The sequence below is a fragment of the Nicrophorus vespilloides genome, unplaced genomic scaffold (assembly GCF_001412225.1).
Source record: "Nicrophorus vespilloides isolate i.1.1-1 unplaced genomic scaffold, Nicve_v1.0, whole genome shotgun sequence".
NCBI classification, from domain to species: Eukaryota; Metazoa; Arthropoda; class Insecta; order Coleoptera; family Silphidae; genus Nicrophorus; species Nicrophorus vespilloides.
The window spans coordinates 667,615-694,631 of record NW_017100098.1 but is presented as its reverse complement, the minus strand read 5'-3'; the positions used below and the strand labels follow the sequence as shown (position 1 = coordinate 694,631).

At 34.6% G+C, this 27,017-nt stretch overlaps 1 protein-coding gene across 2 annotated transcripts; it reads right to left on the bottom strand.

Moving 5' to 3' along the window:
• Positions 1–1,270: 1,270 nt before the first annotated feature.
• LOC108567861 (homeotic protein distal-less) lies at positions 1,271–26,666 on the bottom strand. Of its 2 annotated transcripts, none has more exons than XM_017928569.1 (5): positions 25,672–26,666; positions 23,420–23,619; positions 4,411–4,585; positions 3,874–4,108; positions 1,271–1,707 (listed from the first exon to the last, which is right to left on the bottom strand). In XM_017928569.1, the coding sequence occupies exons 1-5, from the start codon at positions 26,015–26,017 to the stop codon at positions 1,689–1,691; spliced, it is 975 nt and encodes a 324-aa protein (XP_017784058.1). In that variant the 5' UTR covers positions 26,018–26,666; the 3' UTR covers positions 1,271–1,688. The 2 variants fall into 2 exon arrangements, with proteins under 2 accessions (XP_017784058.1, XP_017784059.1); XM_017928570.1 differs by having other exon boundaries at positions 23,420–23,601.
• Between the last annotated feature and the right edge of the window lie 351 nt (positions 26,667–27,017).

The window sequence follows — 27,017 nt, the reverse complement described above, 5'->3', positions numbered from 1 at the left end:
CATCCAAGTGCCAACTTCCGTTATCCATCATGGGCCCAAGAAGCTTGGATCATCCACATTCGTCCCGAACTTTCTCGTCGAACCGCGGCCCCGCATTCACTTCATGGATAGCTCAAATATCTTTCCGATTGCTATGTTTTCTTTCTGGTGCACCAGACCCAAGCAATAGCATGGGAGTAAGGAGTCCGTGCAAAAAGCAACAGCCTTTGCAGCAGAGAAGTAATGGGATCGGAATGACGTTTTCGCTTTTGTTTTCGCCTCTTTTCCGTGCGCGTTTTTCTTTCGGCGCGTTTCGGCAAATAAAATATTTCGGATGTTCTCCAGTTCAGCTCTTCGGCCGCATTTCTCGTGAAGTTCAATAGCCCACAAAATGACCCCATCGCAATGTACGCATATAGCCAAGAAGAGGGTGTCAGGTTTGTATAGAAAGGGTTGAAGGTCTAGCAATAAATATAGATCGACGTGTAAATAAATAAACCAAATATATTTAAATTGTATTTTTTTTCCTTTTTTAATATATACTTTTTACACATTCAGATTCTTCTCCTGATGTCTGATCGAAGATTTTTTTTCCGTCCATCTTTTTCTCAATCTCCGTCTTCTGTCTCTTACCCATTATAGAACATTAAAAAAAACAAAATAATTTTTTTGCAACTGATTAAACGGAATTCACCTTCGCACGGTTACTTTTCATTATTTTTTTTTTGTTTTTTAAAGACTACTTTACAATAATTAGGTACACTTTTCTTCTTTGCTGACAAATTAATTAATCGCTCAACAACTATTTATAATATTTATAATATATCATATATTTATATACTCTGTTATTTAATTACTTTACCAAATAGAAACTATAATACAAAGGAAAATTCAAAATTAAAACGAACAAGTAATATGAACGCATTTTTCGTGTTTCATTAACAAAACAAATATATATATATATAGACATAATTCAAAGAAAAAGAAAAGAAAAGTTTCGTAATCAAATCGAAAATTCGTTCACTTCTTTTTTTATTATTTGTTACAATTCATCTTAATAAGTTGTTTTTTTTAACTGTTAAACATTTACAATTGTATGGACAACATCTGCGCGCGCAGCCAAAAAAAATATATTACATTATCTCTTAACTTTTTTGGAGGGTTCTTTCAATTCATACACTTTTATTGCACCAAAAATTTATATAACTGATGGACTTAGTTCTTCCAAAAAAAAAAATATAGAAAATTACATATTTGTTTATCACAACGCTCTAAATCAGTTTCATTTTTTTTTTTTTTTTTTGGAAAAACTTTTTTATTTCTGATTTCACGCGCCTAATTTATCTTTTTACACACTAATATCATACACGTCACTTGGATTTCCTCTTATTTCCGGTGATTTCCTTGAAAAGTTCTCTCGCTGCTGGGGAGTTACAGTAATAAAATTGACAAAACAGAAATAGTTTACTTGTTCTTCGTGTCGTGTCACTCGAGAAAACCGTCGGAACATAATAGATTTATTTAAAAACTAAACGAAAGAAAAACAAACAATCAAAAAATAATAAAACAATTCATCTTCGATCACTTTGTCTTTACAACCACTTCGCGATTCAATTATTTTCCTAATTTAGTAACTAATCACTCGTTATTTTATTAAACATTTTTTTCTCTTTTAATATTTATATTAATAGTTATGCTCTGCTTCTTGATTACACCGCTGGCCAAACCCTGCAACAAATAGAAGAAAATAAAGGGATTAGTAAAGTGCGTATATATAATTACAATGGTAAATGTATGGTTGATGTATGAATGTGTGCAATGCACGCGTTGCGCTTGACCGCAGCTGCTTGAGATGTCAACAGTTGCGGCTCTAAGTTTTATCGTGAACGATGCCACTTAATTCGTTTAACGAGGCTTTAAAGGGTCCAGGAAATTTAGGGCTATAAACTTTTATCTTTAGAAACTTTGTGACCCTTGAGGTCATAAAAGACAATAAACTTATCAGCTGCCGCGAAGATAATAAAACAGCAGCTATTGTTGGTTCTAGTCTTTCGACATTCTAATTAATTAGGTAGCATTTTTAGTGCTGAGAATTGAAACGAACTTAGCTGCTCTTTTACTTTTTTTTTCAATTTTTTTTGGAGGGATGGAAAAAGAGGTTTTCTGAGGTAAAGAGGATGAAGAAGAAAATTTGCTTAATTGGCTTTCTCCGACGGTGCCGCCTAGGCTGGTAAACAAATTAAGTTTGTGTGCGCGCCGACGCCGTTAATTACACGGCCAGTTAGGGCGCTAATTAACGATCTAACTCTACATGCATCCATATAGCGTTTCATTTCTCTTCTTATTTTCTCTTATTCCGCCAGTTAGTTGACATGAGGTAAGTAAGTGGTTGAAAAATCGGGACGTCGCCGCGTCGACGCGTCCAGTAAGGGTCTCGCAGCACCGTTGGATGCTGCTGCTCCAAAAACTCTCCCATCCGTTTTCGTCATCGCTTCATTCTCTCTTCATCGTTTTCGCTTCATTCTGGCCTCCCATTCTTATTTTTATTTCGTTTTCTTCTCCTTTCTTTTCTTTATTAAAATTTCATCACCGTTACGGCCCAAATTTAACGATAAACGGGATGGGAGGGGCCCCGGCGAGAGGGCACAAAACGATAATTACAAGCTCCGAGCTTCTCTCCTCCACCTCCACGACTACACTCCAGCTTTGTGTATTTTATGTTATGTGAGATACTTAAAAGTTCATTATTTTCCTGGTCTCATTATAAACGAATAAATACGAGGAGATGCTTCGCCAAACATTCAAAATGCTTTTCATCCCAATTTTCAGAAAACTTTACAAATAATACTATACAATGCTTGCATTCATTCTATACTGGACATTTTTTAAACATTAACTTTCTATAACTAATAGTAGTTGATAATACGGATAGAAATATATAAGATAAACTACACATATGAAAATAAATTTAAAACTTCATTAGAGTGCATCTCATATTGAACATTACTTAACTATTGTAAGGTGACAAATACAGCAAAACTTCTCATAGTACGCCAATATCCTGGACTGTTTAAAACAGGACTTTAAAACTGAGTAAAAATAAAATTCACAAAAAGAGATTTGACTCATTGACGAATACCTCGTATCTCGCTTTTTGATATGGTTCTAGTTTAAAGTAAAAAAATATATCTTTTCTTATTCTGTAATCTAAGCTCAAGGATTAATATTTCATAATAAGCAATCATCAATTGGAGAAAACATCTATGATAACAGCTAACTTTCCTTTGTAAACATCATTATTTACAGTATTCTATGCATTTATGTGTATTACACAAACAACATATAATACTTGAAGGAACAAAAAAGCAGCTTATTTACATACAATCCGCGACAGCTCGGAAATGCCGCGTTGCACAGAATCAGCCTCGATATAAATTATTGTCAGCGTCTATTATTTATAGTTTTATAATATTATCTCGATCTGGTAAACACATGCCATTAAACTTATTTTTCAATATATAAAGTATACTAACTTAATTCGTACAACAATATTAAAGCATAATTGTATTAATGACTTAATGTGACTTATAATTTTGAAAATTATTTATTATGTACATAATCATTACGACAATGGTTGGTACACCTGATATATATGTCACGAATAGTGCAGAATTATATAATAAACTTATAATTCTTTTAATTTAAATATGTCATTCAACATTATTATATATTTATAATTAAGGAAATGTATTTGCCTGTTAAGTGAAGTAATATAGCACTCAAATATAGCGAATTCTGTTGTATTTTATGGTAAATGCAAATGAGTTGTACAAATTAATTTCATTTATTTACTGTGGCAATCAATATTATTATTATTGTAAATGTGAGACTTACGTTAGTAGTCCGGGGTTGTCGGGTCCGTACCACGTGTACTGTGGGAGGTAGTTGTGGGGTGGGTGCGGATGGGAGGCGGGATGAGGCGGCGGGTGAATAGGCTGCTGAGGCTTCACGTCCCAACCGGGGCTGGCAGCCGGTTGACCTGACATATCAGAGCCGGGGGTTGAACTCGGCGTCGGTGAGGAATGCTGCATATACCCTGTCGCCGGCGATCCACTAGAACTGCCGCCACCTGTAAACAAATCATAATTACAATGAAAATATTACAATCACAAAGTTACGCAACGCAACGGAAGCTGCGAGTCGGCAGAAGAGTAGAAAGGAGAACACAGTTACATGAAGAATCGTGTTTAGATGATAAGCAAGTGCATGTAGTAAATAAAATTATTTGAAAGACGACGGGGGGTAGAGCGCCGCCCGCAGCCAAGAGTGGCAGGGGCGCGATGGGGTGCCGTCAAATTACTATTACGATTGTCGGATTCTGTTTGTGGTGTGTGTCTGGGTTTGCATTGTTGTTGTTGGTGTAGTGGTTACCTTGCATCATGTTCTGGGCCTGAGGTCCGGGACTAGTCGAGGATAGATTGGCGCTGGCACCCAAAAGACCCGCGTGGCCTCCGGGCGTTCCGTTGTTGTTGTTGCCACCCGTCACCTGGGCTGCTTTCATCATCTTCTTGTACTTGCTCCTTCTATTTTGAAACCAAATTTTCACCTGCAACCAGAGAACAAAAACAACCAAATGAGTATTCATATAAAAAAAAATAAAATTCTTAAATTATTTGCGCAAAAGGTGAACCGTCAGCAACCACACTATGGCAATTAACAGCGCTACTCAAACAACCGCTGTCTAAAAATATGTCCAATCATTGGAAACCCATCAATATCAATTTGTTACAATTTCAAATCGATGATAGACCATGTAATATTTTCTTCTTTGTAATGGTCACGCGTCTTAAGGAAAATAAGAAAATAAAAAATAATAAAAAAAAAACAAATCGAATTATCCTTCCAATAGTTGATATTGCTTGTAGTTATCACAATTATCACAGAGACTTGCAATAATTCAGAAAAACTTTTAATCCCTGCAATTCTAATTTCTTTTTAAAATCAACAGTTCGTCCATTTTTGACAGCGTAAATTAATACCTGCCATTTAAACAGGCTGAAGTCCTTAGCAACATTTTTCGTGACATATACAAATGCAATTACATAACTTTTAACTTTAATATAAAAAAAAAAACATTATAACAATATTTTCCTTGCTTCGTGTTGAAAAGCAAATGCTTATTTTTCCGTGTTGGCAAAATAAAACAAAGTGCACTTACATACATATACACACTCATATATATATATATACATGCACTTATACAGAAAACAATTTCTTATAATTCCGTTTCCAAGGTTCTTAATGATCTTTTTTTTATATTCGTTTCATTTTATATTACGTGTGCTCTCTGTGTTTGTGAGTGTGTATGTTGTTTTTTTTTCTGTGTCGTGTTTTGTTTTGTTGCGCTGCTGCTGAAAATTAATGTTCGGAATCATGCAGTGTGACCAAGGCTGGAAACCGGAAGTCCGTGCGCATCTATCTTCAGATGTCACTCGTGTGAGAAATGATAATATTACAACAAACACACAACAAATAATAATAATAATAATTTCGTAGCGATGGCGAAGGAGCAGAACAAAGGGCGACGAAAAATGGTAATGGCAATCTCCTTGGCTTGTTTGTGGCTGTTGCGTAATCTTCGCGTACGTTGGCACACTTGCTTCGCGCAAGGAAAAAAGGACGCCGCAATTGCAATGTCATTAGTGAGAAGCGAAGAAACAAGAGAATAATAATAATACAAAAAAAATATATGAATAGAAGAGAAAAACAGTTGTATAAAAAATGACTCATCACTTCTGACTGCAACGGACGTCTTGTTTCGACGTTGTCAAATTTGATTTTGCAATCAAATTTGTGATTTACCTCTGTTTAAAGAAATTACTACTTTTATTACTCAAATATCAACTGTATGGTTTCAAGAATTTTACATTGGGAAACGTTCCGAATTTGAACCAAATGCATTTTGGTTGAAGTAAGTATTAATTAAAAAAGTTTTTGCGATTTTCGTAATTTCGAAATACCAAAAAAAAAAAAGACGTAGAACTCCAGTAATTACATTTTTTTGTCAAATGACAATTAAACGTAGTTAGTTTCACTTGTCACTAATCAAAAACAGGAGAGATACACACAACTAAAAAAAACGACTTTTTGACAGCTTATAATTAATGCGTTCTCTCTGTACCTTCTCTTCTCATCATCAAAGCACCTCTTTTTTATTCGTTTCTTGATCATCCTTCTCGTGTTGTGAATTTAATACCAAAGTCGACACGGACGAACGACGGAGATATGGGGGGAACACGACGTTCCTCGTCAATTACCTTATTTATTGGTCGTTTTGGCCTGCGCTTATTAAACCGGATATAGACCGCTTGAATGTCTTTCCGGTCGTCATATGACCCGCATTCATATATACATATAAGAGAGAGAGAGAGAGAGAGAAAAACACAATAAACGATTAAGGTGTGTGCATCGGCACAACCCGAAATAGAAAGATGGATGGGACTGTTATATGCGTATTTAATGTACAGGAATCTATCCTAGCGTGAATTTTCAAAATAGAATACATGAAAAGCATGATAAAAAAACGTTAATATTTATACCACCTTCAATGATTAATGCAGCAAATCAATAATCTATTTTCCAATAAGTAAAGTTATACATTTTAAAGCATCAAAGTAAGTAATAAATTTTAATTAACTACCTATTAAAAAAAAAAGTATAAAATCATTTTATAACTATCATTGTATTCGTAACTATTATACAATTAGCTAGAGTAGAGGTTATGTAATAATATTAATTAATTATAATAAGCCTTGATTCGATTAATTCGTAAAATAAGATTGGTTAGATGTTTACTTGTTAATACTTTTAATTTTGTGTTGTATTTCGATTCGAGCATTTCCCAAAACGTAGCACAAACGTAAAATTGTGAAATATTCCCATAGCACGAAAATCGAAGAGCGAACATATTTTTTGTGCTTTTTAATTAATTAATTATTTATAAACATCGATGTTTACAGTTTGAATAAAAATCTTGACTAATTAATCACTATTATTTTTATTATCTACCGGTATTATTTTCGTATTACATTAAGTGTTTATATGTTCTAAACTATATACGCATTACAATACAGAATGTATATTACATCAAATTATACTATTGAATTAATATGGAATATTGTTATTGAATATCGAAGAAAACTAATGGATTGCTGTGTGTTTTACTATTCATTTTTTTTTATAATGAATGTATTCTTGGCGTGCTAGAGAGACGAAATAAAAGTGTATGTAGAAACGAAAAAAAAAACAAATCTGAGTGTGTTACAAAATATCTATGCATATTAAAATGTGTATACGTAGAGCGAAGAGAACAAAATAATATAAAAAAAATGAGTTGTAGCTTTAAATTATTCATAAAAGTTATTGCAGTAAAACCGGGGCCCCGGAGCGGAATGCTGTCAGTTACATGAAGTCTTCAACATTTTATTTTTACTCATTATAAATAATAATTAAAAAAAATGTTCACTCCGCGAGAGGAGCTTACGTACGCAAGCAGAGGAGCGAGGAACAGAAATAAGGATAAAAAGGAAGGAATAAGAAGGAGGATATGTAAGAAGAGAGGAGAGAAGAGAAAAAAGAACGCGCGCGCGGTGAGCAAGAGAGACAGTGATTACAAAACGCTACAATCTCCTATGCTATCTAGAAGACCTTGTAACATTTCCTTTGCTTCAACCTTATTTCGCCTCCGGGCCTTCGTTGCGAGGCTCAGCTCTCTCGCACATATACACATACACACACAGAAATACATATACACAAACTAGCAAACGTAGACTTCACCTGAAATCTTAAAAAAAAATAATAACGAAAACTTGAACCTAAAAATGTTAAAAGAAGTAATCAAGAAACAATGAAACTCAACGAAATAGGTCCCGGGATTATTAAACACTACACGTGTTCACCATCCGGGATGCTGCAAGGTGGAAGAGCGGCGTTCATTCATCACCGATCGTTGTCCGAGAGTCAATCGAATCAATCAATTTCACAAGACCAAAAGCCGCAATAAAGAACGGAGCGCGAAACGACGCAAACGTATAACATACATAATAAGACGAAACTAAAAATAAAAAAAAGAACACAATAACGGCAACAAAACGTAAATAAAATATGATGTATGGTTTCGGCCGCGTTGCGCAATCAATAAATAATGAACGGCTTCCAAAGAGAGACGAAGAAAAAACATGTATATTAGTAAGTCAAAAGCGTGATGTGTTTTGGGAATTTTAACACTTCGCGAGATCGTTCATGTTGGAATGAAGTTGTATAATCTAAAGAAGATATGCAGAATGCATCATGATTAACGATTTATTGAACGATCAAGACTAATTCTCACTTCCGTATGATCGAAAAATATCAATTACCTAAGAAATATATTTCCAACAATATTATATATTTACATATATGTAATTTCTTTAAAACATTCCATCATACCTTTGTATTTTAAACATTTCAACTCTTAATTGTATTTTCATTTCAAATAACTATAAAGAGATACGTAATGCAAGTTAGATGCATAATCTGGGGCATTATTAGTAAATGATACTCATTAGAGTGGAAACTGTGGTTTGGGTCAAGTGGAACGCGGCCGTCCGATTTGATTAAACGATTAATTGATAAAGAAAACCAGAAAGTAAAAAAAAGCCGGAAGTGCCGTTTAAACATTCAACAATTCTCGTTCCGTTTCGAGATGGAAACGATTGAGACAAATTGGATGGCGGCCGGTGTTTGACCTCGTTTTCGGCCCCCGAAGTCCGCTCGTGTATCTATGTGTATGTGTATGTATGTATACATACATGAAAGGTCCTACGAGTGACTGTACGTACCACCATGTGTATGTGTGCATTTTTTCGGACTTTGTCTCATTTCCTTGAGTCCCTTAAGTAGACTTAAGTATGCGTGTGCACTTTTTAAGTGATATTAAAGTCGTTAGATTCGAACCAAGGCCGTTTTTCAAACGCGATATATTCGACTTCCTTGAACAATCGTGACGACTGCGGCCGTAGTAAAAAGGAAATAATATATTAAGCACTAAAACAAGTAGTACATGTGTGTAGTTACATGAGCCAGTTTTCATCCGTTCCGTTTTGCAGCGGCGGCGGCGGCAGCGGGACAAAAGGAAAAATCCGTCTCCTCTGCTCTTGCCGCACCGCGCGCCATCCTCCACGATCTTCGATTACACAGAAGAAAGACATATAGCAATGGAGTAAAGTGGAATCAAAAGAAGCGAAACAAAGGACAGGAACAAATGGAAGAGCGCGCGCGAGTCTACGCTTTTTCCAGCTGAAACGCGAAAATTTTCAGATGCCACGGATACATGGAAAACGATACACGGACAATCGACATTCCTGATAATTATTTCGAAAATCATCCATTCCACGTAGATTTCTTTTCCACTCATCCGCAACGATATATATATATATATATATTTAATGTCAACGCCAAAAAAAATATTATTCATTAATTTAATTATCGTAGTGCTGCAATTAATACATTAGATAGTAAGAGAATGATATTAAAATGTACAATTAGCATTTTACGATAACTTATCACAAAGTGAATTACATTTTACTTCAATGCGCGTATTTACATTATAATCAATGTATTCCCATGCAAAGCGAACTCACTTTTAGTACACTTCTAATATTTCAATTTTGCATTAGAAATACATATCATAAATGGAATTTCTTATAAGTATTAATGTTTCTCATTAACTAACTTGAAGTATATTATTACTATTACACACTTTTGAATACTATAATTTGAAGCAGATTTCAATTGTTAATTAGTATTGTTCTTGTATTAATCATTAGGTAAAATATTGCTATGATAATAGTTATGTTAATCATAAACACGTCAACACTTCCTATGTATGATTACAGCATAAATTGTGATAAACGATGATCTTAGGTACGTTTATTTTTCTTAAATACAATCTTCGAACTGCATTTCCATTTGAAATAGGCTTTTAATGTGCACTATATAAGATCCGACCTCCTCAGATCCAAACTTGATCTGTTTATAATTACACACGAATATGACGCAATTACAATGCAAAAAGTTGACTTTAATATGCAAGTTTATGTACGCGCTTGAATCGCATCATTCCGTTTCGAAGTACTCCATGCGTGGAGGTCGCTATAGTCTTCTGAATAAATTTACTTTATGTTCAATAAAGAAGCGTTTTTTCGCCATATCCCGACGAACACGGGACGAAAATCGTGGAGACTTTAACGCTCGCACAGGACGCAATCCCAATTACCGTCGCTCTGATCAATTCAAATATTTGCATTGCAGAAAGCAATTAACATATACAAATACGACGGATTGCTACGTTATTTGCGGTACAATTTAAGAGGGGAATCGAAAGCAAACAAAATACGATCAATTAGAAATTGCAATTGTACATTTCTTTATTTCCAGATTTGCATTATTCATGGAAGCAAATTAAATTATTAATATCCATGGTAATAACATTCTTTTCTGGGGTATTAACAGAGACTTCCGGCTAATAAATATGTTTTAATGGTATATAAGTTACACATCTGAAATCTTTATTTATCGACGCCGGTTGCGTCCTCCGCGCCGAACAATACATACAAATACAGGCATTTTTGTAGATTTCCATCGTTGCATAATTTGCGCGCGAGGCTGCGGAATAATAATAAAGACAATGAAGCCGGAATGGAAAAAAAGCGCACATTTTCTTGGATATTCGTTTGTTGTTGTTGCTTGCTTGCTTGCAGCATATACATACATATATTTTTTATTCTCTCGTGCACAGAGAGAAAAGTTGAAGGTCTCTTTTGTTTTGCGCGGTAGCGAAGATTTTTTCGAGCGTTCGTTTCTCGGAAGATTTGGGGAGGCTGCGGTTCCTCCCCGAAATTAAAACAAGACCCTTTTATTCTCTCTTTAGTTAATTAAAAATTACTTCGGAGGAGATGATTTTCTTTTTTTTTTTGGTTGGTCTTTGGATGGGGCGGGCGCAGACACAATCACGAACCAGACATTCTCACAATATGACGAATCGGGGATTTGTTTTTTTAATTTTCGTTTTATAAGTTCCCATGGATTAATGAAAATCGATCAGTGTTAATCTAGAGCTCAGGAAACGGCGTTCCACTGACACCAATTTCTATCTACACCTCCAAAAATATGAAAAATGTCGAGATCATTTCTCATTAAACGATGGATGCTTTCTTGTTAAAAAATCCAAAACCAATTTTGTGTATCGGCTATAGGACGTGGTGTGGTGGGTGTTTGAACCGACAAAAAATAACCTCACATATATAATAATTCATAGATTCTATGTTGGATCGTGATCAAAAAATAACATGTATGAGAAGTGCAGGTAAAAAAATAGCATTGGAGCGGTTTTGTTCGGCTGCGCTCTAAACTATATTACATTCCGGTTCCGTTATGAGAAGCCCATGCAGCGTGAATTGATGTTTTATGACAGAAGCAGGAAATTTCTGACTTGGCAATATATTACCTGCAATTCTACAGTTACTCCACATGTACATCGGCTACGCTTCCAACGATTTTCATTTTTTTTTAATTTTATTTGCTTTTATTTTATTTCCCCTCCGGTTTTATTCGTCCCGTCTTTAATTTCGACGAAACGCAGCGGATGAGGACATACGCACTCACGCAACATTAAAGTGGACGTTAAAACTGGAGGAGCTGTAGTAAACCATAAAATCGATATTGTAAATACCGCAAGCGGAGGCTGTAAAATTATATTGTATCTCGATAGAGGACCTAAGCAACAACTAAGTAGCTTTCCTCTCAATCAAACGGCGATAAAGCGAAATTCCGTTCCGCGACTCTCTCAATAGATAATAAATCTCCTCTGTTATTTTTTAGCTGTTGCTTTTGTACCGTTTCTTCCTCGCACACACACACACATGCCGCGTAATAAATCTTAAATCAATCAGTGCGCGATCTTCAATCAATTACAAATATCTCCGACAACTAAAAAAAAGTTCCTTTTTGTCCTTCGTAAACCGTAAAATTAATTTCAGAATTGATTTCATTACGCATCTTCTTTTAGAACTTCTAGAATTAAAGTATCTCATATGATGCACATCGAACATGTTCTTAAATAAGCGTTTTACGATTCGATTTATGATAACCAAGAATCGAAATATCTAAGCATCGATAAACAAATGAAGCGATTAATCTTACGTGATAAAAAATGAAAAAAAAACGCAAAGGCAAGCTTCCGGTTTGCGTGTTCGGTTCTTTCATTTCGAGTTACTTCGAGAATTAACTGTTGTTTCATGCTGATTCAGAAATTTATAACTTTTATCGTTTGGAATTTCATCTTCAACATAAGATTCATTAAGATTCAACAAACACTGCAACATTATATAATATATATATTTTTAATAGTTTTGATATTTCCATATTTGATTTACCATCAGTATATTAATGTAATCTGTAAAAATAGTAATTAAAAGGTTCTGGACACTTGAATTTATTATTGTTACTATTTGTAAATGTAACGAAAAGTGTTTAATGTTGAAAACAACTAGAATTTGATATGGAATTCCCAATCGTTCTAACTCATATATATTCAATATATAGCCGCAATATTCCATTAAACTAACGTTCCATTCTAAGAATAATTCTTATTTTAGTTAGAGTTATGTAAACAAATATTTAATCCAAATTAATTGTTTAATAGAAACGGCCAATTAATAAAAATCATTCGAACGAAGCCCATCGCAAAGGAATCCAGGAAAATTATAATTTGGGTCATCTAAATTCGTTGAATAATTTTATTCTCGGTCGAACTGTTTCAACTAATAGTCTTCGTAATGCCTATTAGATAGAGGTGGGCGCTAAACCGCCGCCGCCGTCGCCACCCCCGCTTGAGAATCTTCGTTCGCGCAACAAAGCGTCCATTTAACATCACGATTCCAAATGAATCATGTCGCTGCGTATTTTGTAAAACAATTGAATTAATTTTCGACATGGCTAGGTAGCGCCCATCGGTTCGTTCCGGTCGCAGGAGGCGAAATTTACAACCGCCGATAGGTTTTATGGATCGGCGTTTCCTCTTCGACTGCTGATGTTTCTGATGGCTCTCCCCCAACCCTCGGAGTGTCAACTATCTTCTCTTATTTTTTTTTGTAATTTTATTATTATTATGATCGTTTGGAAACAGTTGCATGCCGAAGCACGTCGGACAATCGAGGGATGCGACGCATGTCATTACGTAATTACGTGGGAGTCGTAGGGGAATCCCTTCCCCCCTTCTACCGTTCGACCAAAGCGCTTTTGACAGAAATTATCGTTTGTGTGTGTGCGTGTGTGTGTACAAATGCATGCATGTATGTGTGTGTGTGTGCTCCGCCATGTGGAAAACGGAAACGGAATGAGCCAGCCCAAGGCGCACAACACACAACTCAACTGAAAATTCCTTTTGTCTTTACCTCACTCTCTGCCTCCCCCGGTTCGGTTCCTTTCTCGTTCCGAACCGTTCACTCCTATGTCCATATGCCCTCTCTTTCTCTCACTCACTCATTCACTCACTCCATCCACATCCACGTTCATTACGATTATTATTATTACATTTCAAACACGCAACACGAACTAACTTGGTTCTTTTTTCTTTCCTCCGTTGTTATGTGTATATGTTGTTTTTTTTACTATTTTTTTTTTCTTATTTTCGTATATTATTTTCAGTTTTATTTCGTTTTCCACGAATTTTTCGTCAGTTACGCGCCCGTAAACTTCGCAACGCACCAATTAACCGCACCCGTGGGATTACCAAGAACACTACCATCGAACGCATCACGAACCAAAGCCGTAACTCAACAACCTGCTCAATGTATCAATTCTATATCACATCAATTCATCTACAAATTTAATTCTACTTCACACATGCAAACCTAATGTTAATTATAATTTCATTTTTTAGTTAATTCATTTTCAAATAAATTTTACTACTATTTTAAATTTATTGTATTTTACTAAAGTCTATTGTAATTAAACCGATCTATTACGATTAAATTTGTTCAATTAAAATGCACTAAAATATAAATTTTATTTAATTTAACATATTTACATAACATAACTTGATTCGATTGTTTTCAAATATTTATATAAACGAAACAAAACAATTCGAATGCAACTCATTGTTCTTTGGGAACAAGTTTTGAGTGACATTGAAACAAAAGAAACCATAAAATCATTACCACGTTCTCTAATTTGCGACTATCCCAAATGTTGATGCATTTATTAGCAAATAATACAATCGTTATTATCCTGTTTATCCTCGTAATTAATGATCATTTTGCGTTCGGTGTTTATTTTGTTTCACGTTTTTCAACTCGTCCTTTAATTAATAAATTGTATGTTGTGACAGAATCATTAGGCGCAGTCGGCTAGGGGTTAATTGTGCGTTTGCCGCGAAACACGTGTCCGGCTGCACAGCATTACATATTTATTTTAGCCGAGACCCTCCCTCCCTTCTTTATACGTTTTCATTCCAATCCTCTTTATTCCCGAAACACTCGACGTTAGTCCATTAATCATTCGTTGCCAGTCCTTTTATTTTATTCCATTCAGGAATATCAAGTGTTTTTTTAAGTATTTATTTTAGTTTCGCACTAGATAGACATATTCAATTCACTTTTTCTGTTAATTATGTTTTATAATATAATAATTAATTCAAAAACATAACAAATGTATCACATTTTCCATACTAACGTTGTCTACTGCATTTTTATGCTATTTTTTTTTAATATTAATGTTTTTCTGAAGTACAACAAAAAAAATTCAAAACCATCAATAGTAATGGTTTTAAGAAAGTCTCTAACTTATTTGTTAGGAGTCCGTTTTTTATTTGGTTACAATACAGCAATACATCGTATAGTGCGCCATTGTAAGTACGTTTTGAAAATTTCAAACTAAATTAAATTTTAATTGAGCAAAATAAAAATAAATTCTAAAAATTCTAGTGTACACGATTATTATTTTTATATATAAATGCATATTGGTGAAACCGATTACCCGCAATATGCGAGGTATTGCTGTATACACTACAAACATTACATCACTTCAGTAATAATTCAAATTGTATTCTATAAAGAAATATCCGCAATAAATAATATTTAATCTATGTTTAATGTTATTACAAAATATGTTAGTGTCTTCCGATTTGTTTAGGCTAAGCATTTTATTATGAAGACATCACTAATGTTTATTGAGTATTACCATAAATATATTGTATATACAACTCCGTTTCAGCACAGATGACGAACGTCCGCGCACCATACAACTAATCAACCTTATGCTTCTTCTTTTATATTTCTGTTGTTCTGTGTTGTTATTATTCCGCCCATTGTTTCTTCGTTGGACCCGGGCCCTTCGTCTAATGCATTCGTAATATTGACAAGACGCGATGTGTGAGAGCCCAACAGGTGTTCACCGTGCACCAAACTACCCCCTCTTGGCTCGTCTTGAACTTCTTAACCCGAAACACATGTAACGTAATTCACGGAAACATCCCGAAATAACATCATAAAACCAATAAATTATTTATTGAATCTGCCAAGCAATGCATTCCTAATGCAAAGAGGAAAATGCTAGTCCGTGAGTCATTCGAACGGTTACCCACACACCTGTCTCGCGGTGTGAAATTGTTATTAACATATACATATTTGTTTTTGTTGCCTCGATCATTCCAATTACAATTTCTTTCCGTTTTTACTCGCCTTGACGCGTTTCTCTATAATTCCTCTCTCTTCTCTTCTATTCTCTCTCTGTCCACATATATATTTTCTTAGTAAATTGGAACGATTCCTGCTGCGCCCGTTGATCAAACAAAACGTCGAATCGATACACCATAAATTACATCTAAACACTATCGATTTCGCAAATTCCTAATTAATAAATTCACCATCATTTGACTCACTGTAGTTACTGAGATCAGTACTGCGTGTTTTTTTCTTCAACTAAATATACAATAAACAAATTCACATTTCCACCTGTCATCCGGTAATGGAAAATTTTAGTTTTCGACTTTTGCGGGAAACGAATAGCGGCGTGCAGTCCCGAGAAAAACTCGCTCACTGCGGATCTCGCAGAGCGATCCAAATTCCAAAATCCAATTCGAGCAGATGCCGCGAGTTTTTCCGCGAATCGACCCACCGCTCTTCTATGAAGGCCTGATCATTGAAACGTATGATCCGCTTCGATTTGCCTTCACTATTCCTCCAAAAAAAGTATAGTATAAAAATTGATTGATAGTATACTATCTCAATAAAGATAGAAACATATAGTAGTTTGTAACTACCAATTAATAGAATTGTCATAACTTTAAACAACAAATAATATATAATTGTTATTTAAAGATTATTTAAATTGAAATAAAAAATTAAAGTAAATAGACATACTCAGCTATTATTATTTACTATACATTGTGACAATTCGTTGAAAACTATTTTTTTTTATATATGTTATGCGCTCAATATATAAGTTGATTCTTTCTCTTTTATTTTTTTATGTAATTATGTTAGAATAAGCTTAATACTTTGAGGCTAAAATCAGTTTTCTTCGGTCTTTCGTATTTTTTATTTCTAGGTTTCGAGGTTCGACTGTGAACGCAAGCCGCGGAGGTTTTAAAGTGTATTTTTGCCTGTGATAAATCGATGTAAACGTATACATGTCCAATGGGCGTTCCTGTATTATTCTTTTCTCTTCCAACTCGTGAGGTTATGCAAGCAATATGGGCGGTTCGGTGTACATTCGTCGGGGAAATTTCACCAAACCGACACACGGTACATCCAGTCGAGAAAACACGCAGTACGGACAAACAAAATCCCCCCAGAGTAGTAAAAAAATAATGAAGAATAAAAGAACCTTCGTTGAGTGTACGTATCTAACAAAAATCTATATATAAATATATGTATATAAATATATATATATAAAACAACAAATTGTTTGTTTAGTTTGGTTGTTTGATTGTTGTGTATCTTTTTTGTATCGTTACTTCGGAGGTCTTCTTTAAGGAAAATTAATGATACTTTTGGAAGACCGTCACGCCTTCTAGTTAATCATCTTTCCACTTAAGTAATTTTCCCAGCTTCGATTGAAATTGTTTGGTATTTGAGATTGGTGAAATAAGAAGGGACTCCCTTAAACGGTCCATCCGATCGTGGATTTCGGCTTGTTTGCGCAAGGCGCGCGTGTAAAATTGATTAATACCTCATGACATTATCGACTACCGGAAAATTGCATATTTTGCCGATGAAAAATTATGTACAAATATAATAAAACATTATTTCCAAGCGTTTAATAATGATAATTATCTGGGATTTATTATAATATTTTCACTGCATCGGGTAGCGCAGACTGTGTAATTTCTTCTCACTGCCGTCCAAGAAAACAATAAGAAAAAACCACGGCGATGCCCTAAGAGGCGAGCGAGAGTGAGTGAGAACGGACGATGGAGATGGAACAAAAAAAAGGCTTCTCTTTGAGAAAACCGGGTTTCTCTCGTGTGCCGTATCAGATTCAAGGGGGGCCGGGCCCTCAGATAGAAAGAACAATGCCAAAGAAACAAGCCCCAAAGATATAATACGAGAAGATGAGCAAGAATAATACAACCACAGCAACAACAACTACAAAAATAATAAGAAATGAATAAAATCCCAAAGAAATGTAGGAAAACGAATAATTAAGTTGTAATTTACAAAATGCTTATTCCTGGTAATTTATATATTTATTCAAATTCATTACCTTTTATATAAAAAAAATATTTTTTCAAAGTTGGTAAATTGTACTTTAATCTATCATACAAGAAACAGTGCGACGATAACAGTTACGAATCTTCATAGCATAACAATTTTTATTTGTTCTAAATTCATATCGGATACAGGCAACGACAATAGCCAATGCACCCCCCAAAAGTAATTATATTCGTTTATACTATTAGTAAATGTCAACAATAACAAAAAAAAAATAACGTTTATTCGTGCTCTATAATTATCCACGTGTAATTAAAAGATGCTTGAATTCCAAAAACAGGTGGAGTTTGTCTCCTAATAATTTATAAATTTCACGCCGCGCATTTTATCGATTCCATAAATAATGGAAACTCTTGTAACACGACATTTCTTGTCTCAAAATAATAAAAAGAACATAATGTATTCAATATAAATATCCGTTTCCTATGTTTTATCCCATTTTTTTTTTCTCATTCCACTCTCCGGGCACTATAATTATTTCGCCAATTAAGCCTTTTGCTTCTCGTTTATTAATAATACTTTTTCTACTTCTTCACTTTTCGCTCTCCTGTGCCGTCTTTTTATATAAAAACATATCGAAAGCGGCCGGGGCTAATTACCACCGGGATTTATGAAGCATGAAGACCCAGTTATGGTCAATTAGCGAAGTTCTTTATGCGTGCATTCATTTAAATCCACTCTCATCTACGCAAACCAATCGATGCCAAACTAAGAAAAATCTATTTCAATCGTTTATATTGTCCTGTGTTAACTATTTGTTTGCATATTCTACTAGCACTACAATATATTTTAAGAGTTACATTATATAATTATAATTAGGTTTATACTATTATGTTGAGAAGCAATAAACAATGTATGCATTTAAAATCATTTATCAGAAATTCACTAACTAATCAACTTAATTAATTGAATAAATCCAATAAATGGAATGCAATAAAATGTATTTAATTTAAATAAATTAAATTCTTTGAAGATTCACTTTGACACGTGTCATTTTTAAGCGACATCTATGAACGTTACAACGTCAGAAGCTATTACGCAATTCAATTAGTGTAATACGGTCTATTATTTTTATATACTGAATGGATGATGTGTGTAAACGTTGAAGTGACATTAACTGGAATAATCGGGCAATTAAATCTGAATGAGCAATTAGTGCAGGTTTGCATTACAATTTTTTGTTCTCTTCATCTATCCATGTCAATAAGAGGTGAATACACGAATAATTCAAAAATAGATTATACAGATATTGTTTATATGTTGAAATGACGATGTTTAATTGTCAATTGGAATTAATACAAAGATAGGTTGTGATATTAGGCTATAGATTGGACGTGTTTAGAGTTAATAATCGAATTAATGAATTTGAAGTTAGGCTAATAGGCGGTTAGTGTATGAGCTTATTTATCAAATTGACATATTAATGTTATCGAATCAAGCGTAACTAGATAATGCAAAGAATTGAATTGCGTAACGAGCGAGGGTGGCTCCGGTTGCTATTACGTATTAGGGTTTAAAAATTATTGGCGCGCGCGCACTCTTATTTGGCTGACGGATTGGAGGGGTTCAAGCTTTATTAGGGGGCAATTTGTCACTTTCGGCGGGGGCGGTTTTCGAACACAATACGAGACTAATATAAATTTGTAAAAGCGATACAGGGCGCTTTGAATTATACGCGCGTCGGGGGTTGGATTCTGGGGGCGGCGGCAGCGGCAGAGGCTCTGGTCGCTAGCTGCACGTCTGTTCCAACTAATTATAGAGAACTCAAAACCTTTGACATTCGACCTGATCCACTAACGAGCCATCGGCGGGCGTTTTGTTACAGACACACACATACATAGAAGTGACCCGACCCGGATCCACCGCCCCCGTCCTCGCGGCGCCTCTGTATCCGCTAATTCTGTTAAAATAGTCGCTTTCAAGTAAATATTAAAATATCAAATTTTGGGACAGAACTTCGAAAAAATGAGTCACAGATGGCGTATCGAGATGACAGCCTCGCTCAACGGACGGTTATATTCCTCCGGCTTCCTTTCTGTGCACACTAATAAAAATAGGAGACAAAAGACAAGAAGAGAAGTGAATAATAACGGGTATAAATTTCGAAAAGGAAGTAACCTAGAAATGGGAGCGGCGGCGCGGTCTTGGAGCCGTCGGAAGTTGTAAAATTATTAATTTATGCCGGTTTCTCGTCCGCAGTACGCGCGATATCATTACATTCCCATTTCACTCAGCAATTTCGTTTCATATAATTTTCATCTAATTCCCATTTCTGATCTTTCTCTCTCTTTCTCTGTATATTTTTTTGTTAAGTTGGTCTTAACTTTTTGATTGACGTGCAGCTACCAGCATTCCATGTCCAATTCTCCAGCCGCGAATAATTCAACGATCATTAAAATTGATGATTATTTTCGGTTTCCCTGTAATGCATTTTGAGATCCTTTTTTTTGCTTTGAATAATTATTTACAAACAGAATACGAAATTTGTCCGATGCGAGGAAGTGACGCAGAACCAAGCGGGCACTCATTAAGTTTTTGTTCTTTTGTTTTTTGTTATAAATTTATTTTCATTCTAAGTATTATTCCTCGTTGATGAAGAAACTACATTAATTGTTTCATTTTTATGAAGAACTTCATGCTGGTGCTGAGAGCATTTGCGTTTCACCTTTATTATGCTGAAATTAACAAATTCTCCATTAATATTCAGCGCACCCGGGAACAACGAGATCAACACATACATATGTGTTCCTTTGTAATAAAGAAACATCACCGGCAGGCAGGTGGCTCTAATTCTCTATTGACAGATGATAAGCGCACAACAAATGGCAACAATGTAAACATTTCGATTGAATCTGGATTTTCTTTAATAAATCCCTGTGCGTGTCCAATGCACGTCGAACGGACAAAGAACAGAACAGAAGATGAACAACTCGGATGCGAAAGAAATATAATAACATAACAATGTATCGAATTAATAATTGCGTCCATGAAATTTGAAATTGCTTTGCTCTCGGACTTTTCCTTTGACTTCCACGGCTAATTTTCGAGGTGGCCGCTCACACGAATTAATGATCATCGCAAACAGTAGCCAACGTAATAAAAAGAAAATATATAAATTTAACAAAAAAAATATGTAATAATGTCGTATTAGTTGGAGCGAGCGAGACAACTGAGGATATTAAATGTTACAAAGAATGTTTCCTTCTTTATTACCTATTTTACTGCTTAGCCATAAATCTAACCAAAACTTAAATATGCAAGCAGCAGAATTCTACAAATACATTTTTGGGGCAACTGATATTCACACAAATCCTTTTATAATTGCTACTAGGAAAACTTATTATCGGATTTGATTTTACTTATTTTAAGACTTTCAATAACTAGTGTATTATATTATATATTACTATTATACATAAAACAAAATGGTGTTGGTCGATGCAAGAGAATGATTTGAAAATTAGTCATGTAAAATTACATCTAATTTAATGTAAAATGAAATTTATAAACATATTATTACAAAATTATTATTAGTATGTTTCCAAATTACTTTAAAATAACTTATTTACATTATGAACTTAACTATCTGATGGTTTCATTCTAGCAACAACTACAAAAAGTTGTATTCAATTTTGTACTAAAATGTAATTAAACGAAACCTTTTTCCTGTTTCAAAATTTGAATATAAGATAATCAACATTTACGTATGCGAACAAAACGGCTTCCTAGATATCACTAAAAACAAAAAAAGGTGTCACGGTTGCTAGATTATTGATAACTTTTCGTAGCAGCAATTGGTACTCCGTTCCTTGCTTTTCGCTTACAGTAACTCTACTTTAGAGTTTCTCGCTTTTTAATTAGAATGGTATTCATTTGATATATTGAGATATACATTTATGATTTGATTCTTCCCATGTTTCTCTGCGGGAGGGGATCGAAATCAGATTGCATTCCAACAAATTAGCTCTAAATGATGATGTTCTGCTCTCCCAGGAGGTGTCCGCAATCAAGTAAATCACTCCGTTAATTAATATTAATATTATTACGCGCGCCACGGCGGCCTCTAATAATCAAGCACGGTGCACTTCTTTTCTAGATCCTCATGGATACAAATCAAAGAGCTGCACAGAAGATAGATCTTTACTTCGATCGTACACGGATAAAACGATTTTGTTAACTATCTGCGTCCAATTAACTTCCGAATAACTAGATATCGAAGCAGTGGTAATTGCAAAGATACTTTAAATAAAATAACTACTACTGGTTTTCACAACAACTAAAATATAAGTATTTCATGTACAAATTAATGAAATTAAAGTTTTTAGTATCATTAGCTTTATTTAATAAAGTAATTACGCTTTAGTAATAATAAAAATTACAAAGAAATGTGTGTATAAATTGCTGTTGTCGTCAATTAAAGACGATAAATAAATGAATGAAAATACACATAATTAATAAACTAAATGAGTAAGAAGAATTATGTTGCCGATTCTGGCGATAGTGGACGCTATTTTCGCCGGTCTGCAGGTATAATAAAGTTGAAGAAAACTAAACTGAATCATGATGAATAGATGTCCAATTTATTTCTTAATTTTTATAGAAAGAATATAGTATAATAATAATGACATCAATACAAAAGAAAAAAAATACATACTATAAATAATTAAAATTCTAATATAAAATAAAAAATATATATATTAATAGGCTGGCCAAAGGGCTAACGACCGAGGTCTTTCTGCCCAAATTAGTTTAATATTCTCATTTTGTTTGAATTAAAATATTTAGTATTACTAAGGAATAAGAAAGAGGCAAATGTATTAAGATAATAATATTTTAGCACGGAAAGGCATTGTGTAACTAAATAATAACAATAATATTCTTAGTAATGATAATGTCAAGACATGCAATGTTTCGTTTAATATTACAACAAATTGCAATAAACAAAAATAACACGAAACATTCCAATCATTTTCTTCTCTGCTTTTAAAACTGATTCGAATTTTAACATCTTAACATCAAAAAATTAACATTTTATTTTTCAAAACCTGCGTTTTTTTCGGTGACAATATCATAATCAAATAATTCATCTGCCTGGTTGCATATTTATCATTTTTTCTTTGTCTCTTAGTGTATGTGTGTTGTTGTTGTTTTTTTTTGTTTGTCGAGGGTAAAAAAATGCGCGCGGATTGAATGCAAGTAAGAATGCCGGCGAGTTTCTTTTCTCGTTTGCGGCCGTCTTTTGTTTCTTCTTGTTTCCCGGTGGAGACGAAGGAAGGAGGAAGAGGCGAGGAGGCCTGGGAAACAGTTAAGTATGCGTTTTACGGCCTTTAACGTTTATTAAATCCGTCTTTCGTTCTTTTACTCGGTTTCTTCTAAGAAGTTATTGCCGGTTGAGGGGTAGAGAAAGAGGGACGCGAACCGCGAAAACAGAGAATGATTTTTAGTGCGAATTAGAGAAGGCCCTTTTCCGTAATTAGCAATCAATATTGCGACGGGAAAGGAAAATTGAAAATGACTTTTACGTTTTTCCAATTACCGCTAATTGGTAACTGATTAAATTACAAAATAAAATATATGAAGAAGTAGTGGAAACAAAAATTAAATTAAAAACGATGTGTTGGTGGACTGACCTGCGTTTGCGTGAGGCCCAGGCTTGCTGCTAGTTCGGCCCTTTCTGGCAGTGCCAAGTACTGTGTCCTCTGAAACCGTCGATTCAATTGCTGCAGCTGGAGGCTCGAGTATATCGTCCTTGGCTTCCTCATCTTCTTTCCTTTGCTTCCACCCGACGGCCTCTCCAGAGCCAAACATTTGTCTGTCACATAAACAAAATCTGTTACGAAATTACTTTTGTACTTTTCAACTTACAATTCAACATACAATCTAAGCTACACATTTCAAACAAATTTATCTAAGCCTCTTCAATTTAATTTACTATTATTACAAATGATCAAATAAAATTTACGTTCATACATTTTATACTAAAATTAACGATTAAATAAAATACAGAGCTCAACATAGTTTACATAAAAAAAAACATAATATGTAAAATGTTCAAAACCTGATATAAAGGATTAAAATTTACTAAGTTTTTTTTTTAAATATGGTATAAACAGTTTTCATTATAAATAATCAAAACAACAGGAAGGTTTTTTTCTATTTAATGGAAATAATGGAAAACATTACTGTTTTTTTAGATAAAATGAATATACGTTTGAAAATAAATCTAATATTATAATTATAAATCCTAACGGAATTGACGTAAAGAAATTTTGATTAGCAGCAAAAATTAAACGCCAAAATCATGAAAACAATGTGAAACATTGATTTTGACTTCTGAATTGCAACCTTGTATATTTATGACATGCCGCCATTATGTTTTAGGTCTGTGACAGTTTTAGGCGCTTTTAAAGTGTGAAATTTCCATTTTTGTATGCATGGATTCAGGTAGTCCATAGGCAAATTAACCACGGGACAGTTTGAAGTGCAAAAATTAAGCAAATCGGGAGCGTAGAATACGACGTCCCTTTGTACAACATTGTCCATGGATAAATTAGTTCGAGGTACGATGCAGAAATACCTGTATTTTCAGAAGGAAAAGAGAAAATCAGCATACCAGAAATGCACAGTTTCTGGCATCACTTGTGCGATTTTATTGAAATGTTGATATGATTTATGTGAGTCTCAACAAAATCAACGTACAAAATAAATGTTTCGTTTTATTAACACAATTATTAGTATATTTACGAAGATTTAAATTAATTTCAATGTAATCCAGCAAATCATTACAAATTTTAAAACAGCTCAACTAATTACGGTAACCATAATGGCACGTTATATAAATGTAAAAATATTCATTGTATCCAACCCATACACAATTATACAGATTTATAGGACTTGTTTTCGCATAGAATTTTAACATATTAACACTTTGCACTATCTTATTGAAATATATTTTTCACATATTACTCATTATTACTTACTTTTTTTTTGTCAGGATTTAAAAACAAACATATTTGATTAAGATAAACTTTAAATATCAAAATAAAATTTAGAATTCTTATTTCATTTGAGTCGTAATACAAGAATATATGAAATTTTACCGAATAAATGTGTTCATAAAAGAGTAATGAAATAGTTAACATTTATTACCAAATAGAATTATAATATTGTTTTTAACAAATCAGTCAATGTAATTATTGCAAGTTTGAATAATATTTGTTAAAAACAAACTATAAAATATTGGTTTTATAAAATCACATATAATAAATTTATTACTTATCAAAAGATCAATATTGAAATAACAGTTTAATGAAATATTTTTTAAAATCACTTTAAAACTGTAATTGATCAGTAATTATTAGAATCTGTTTTATTTATTTGTTGTATGTAATTTACTTCTTTTAATATATTAAATCTTTATTGACTTTAACAACAAATACGAATGTCAATGTATTTACAGATACTCAGGACTATAATTAATTATTTTCAGCGTCATTTTGCGTGTTTCCTAAGTTGAGTATGATTAAATTATGGAAGTTGCTTAATAATTAATAATTCTGATTGAAAAATTGTTCTTTTTTTCTGAGTTTTTATAATGAAACTGCAGTTTCGAGTTTTTCAGAAAGCGCGAAATTTAATCGTCGGCAACAGTGTTGTTAACTGGCGCTGTTTTAATTGGGGTTGCGAGCTCGTTGATTGGCGCGGCCGCCTTTTGTTTTTAATTACTCCGTAACAAAAACATATACACATGCACAGAACACGCGCGCACTTCGCTGAATGAAAAAAGGTTCCGAAAAGGTATCCGATTTTTTAGCAATTTTGGAAGACTTTCAATAGTGATTTGTTTGATTTTAGGCTATTTGGAATTTCATATAATATTTACCGTCGTCTTTGGGTGATGGGGGGCAGTTGGAGGCGTACGATCCGAGATGGTAGCCGGGGTACGAATTCTGGTGCATCGGAGGAAAAGGGTAAGCACCGAGGGCGCCCCTTGGGCTTGGAAAGCCGCCGTCGTGAGCGGAGACCGGACCGCCGCCCCCGTGAGCGTTGGCTGCTGCCGCGGCTGCTGCAGCCGCCGGCGAGTTGAAGTGATGCTGATAGGGCGTCCGAAGGGGGTTGTATCCATGCTGCTGGAGTTCGATGAAGGCACTCTTCGAAACCGGCGTCACCGAAGTCCCGCCGCCCCCATCGTGTGGCGTCGGCGGTCCGATGTGTGCCTCTCCCGACATTGACGGCGTACCCGGCGGCTCCTCGTTAGGACCCCCAAATGGGGACCCCAGATCCGTGAAGTTCAACGTCGTGAAAGGTTTGATATCCACTTTGGACGAATTTAAGTTATCTCCACCAAAGCACCAACAACAAAATATTCAGATGCACCAAATGATTATATCTCAAACAACAAGATAATAAATTGAATAAATTTAAAAAAATATTTATCACTGGAAATCCAAAGAAAATCTCTTTCTCTATTTCTTTTCTCTCGCCGTCGAGCGAAAAAAACGAATGCAATAACAATTGGAAATCAAACTATCATTGTTTAAATCACTTGGGTTGCACTTCCACGCGCACTTCGATTTCCCCGAAAACCTTTTCCACCGATTTTCGGTCCTCCCTTTCCTTTTCGATTCGGTTTAATGAGGGTTTAATCAAGCAATTTGCCGCCGCCGCTCTATAATACGTGTAATTCACACCGTAATTGCGTAAAAACCATTCGAAGATTAAGCCCGAAAACAAATTACGCGAAATTGAGTGAGTACATATGTCGTTTTTCCCCCTTTCTTTTTTTCCTTCTTTCTCTCACTTTTTTTTCGTCACGTAGAAAATTGCTCTGTTCGACTCAACCATCTACTTCCTACGAGTGTAGGCACTATAATGAAGAATAATCATATAATAGTTGGCTTGGGGATCCGTTTACGAATTCTGTTGGTAGATAGCGCTAGCGTTCAGCGGTGCCACGCACTCGCCCCGCCCACCTGCAGCGCCATTGGCCGATGGATCATTCGGAGACCGGTTTCCGTCGGGGGATCGGGCGCTGTCTGGGCGTGGTCGGACCTGCGACACGCCCACGCAGACTTTCCGGCGCTTCACTTTGCGATCGGCCGTTTGACGGTGCGCCAAAAAGCACAAAAACTCACCGTCACACAAAATACACTCCGAATTTGCTCCTTCTCTTCTTACTTCAATTCATTTATTTGTTATTTGTTTTCTTTCACATTGCCTTCGATTGCA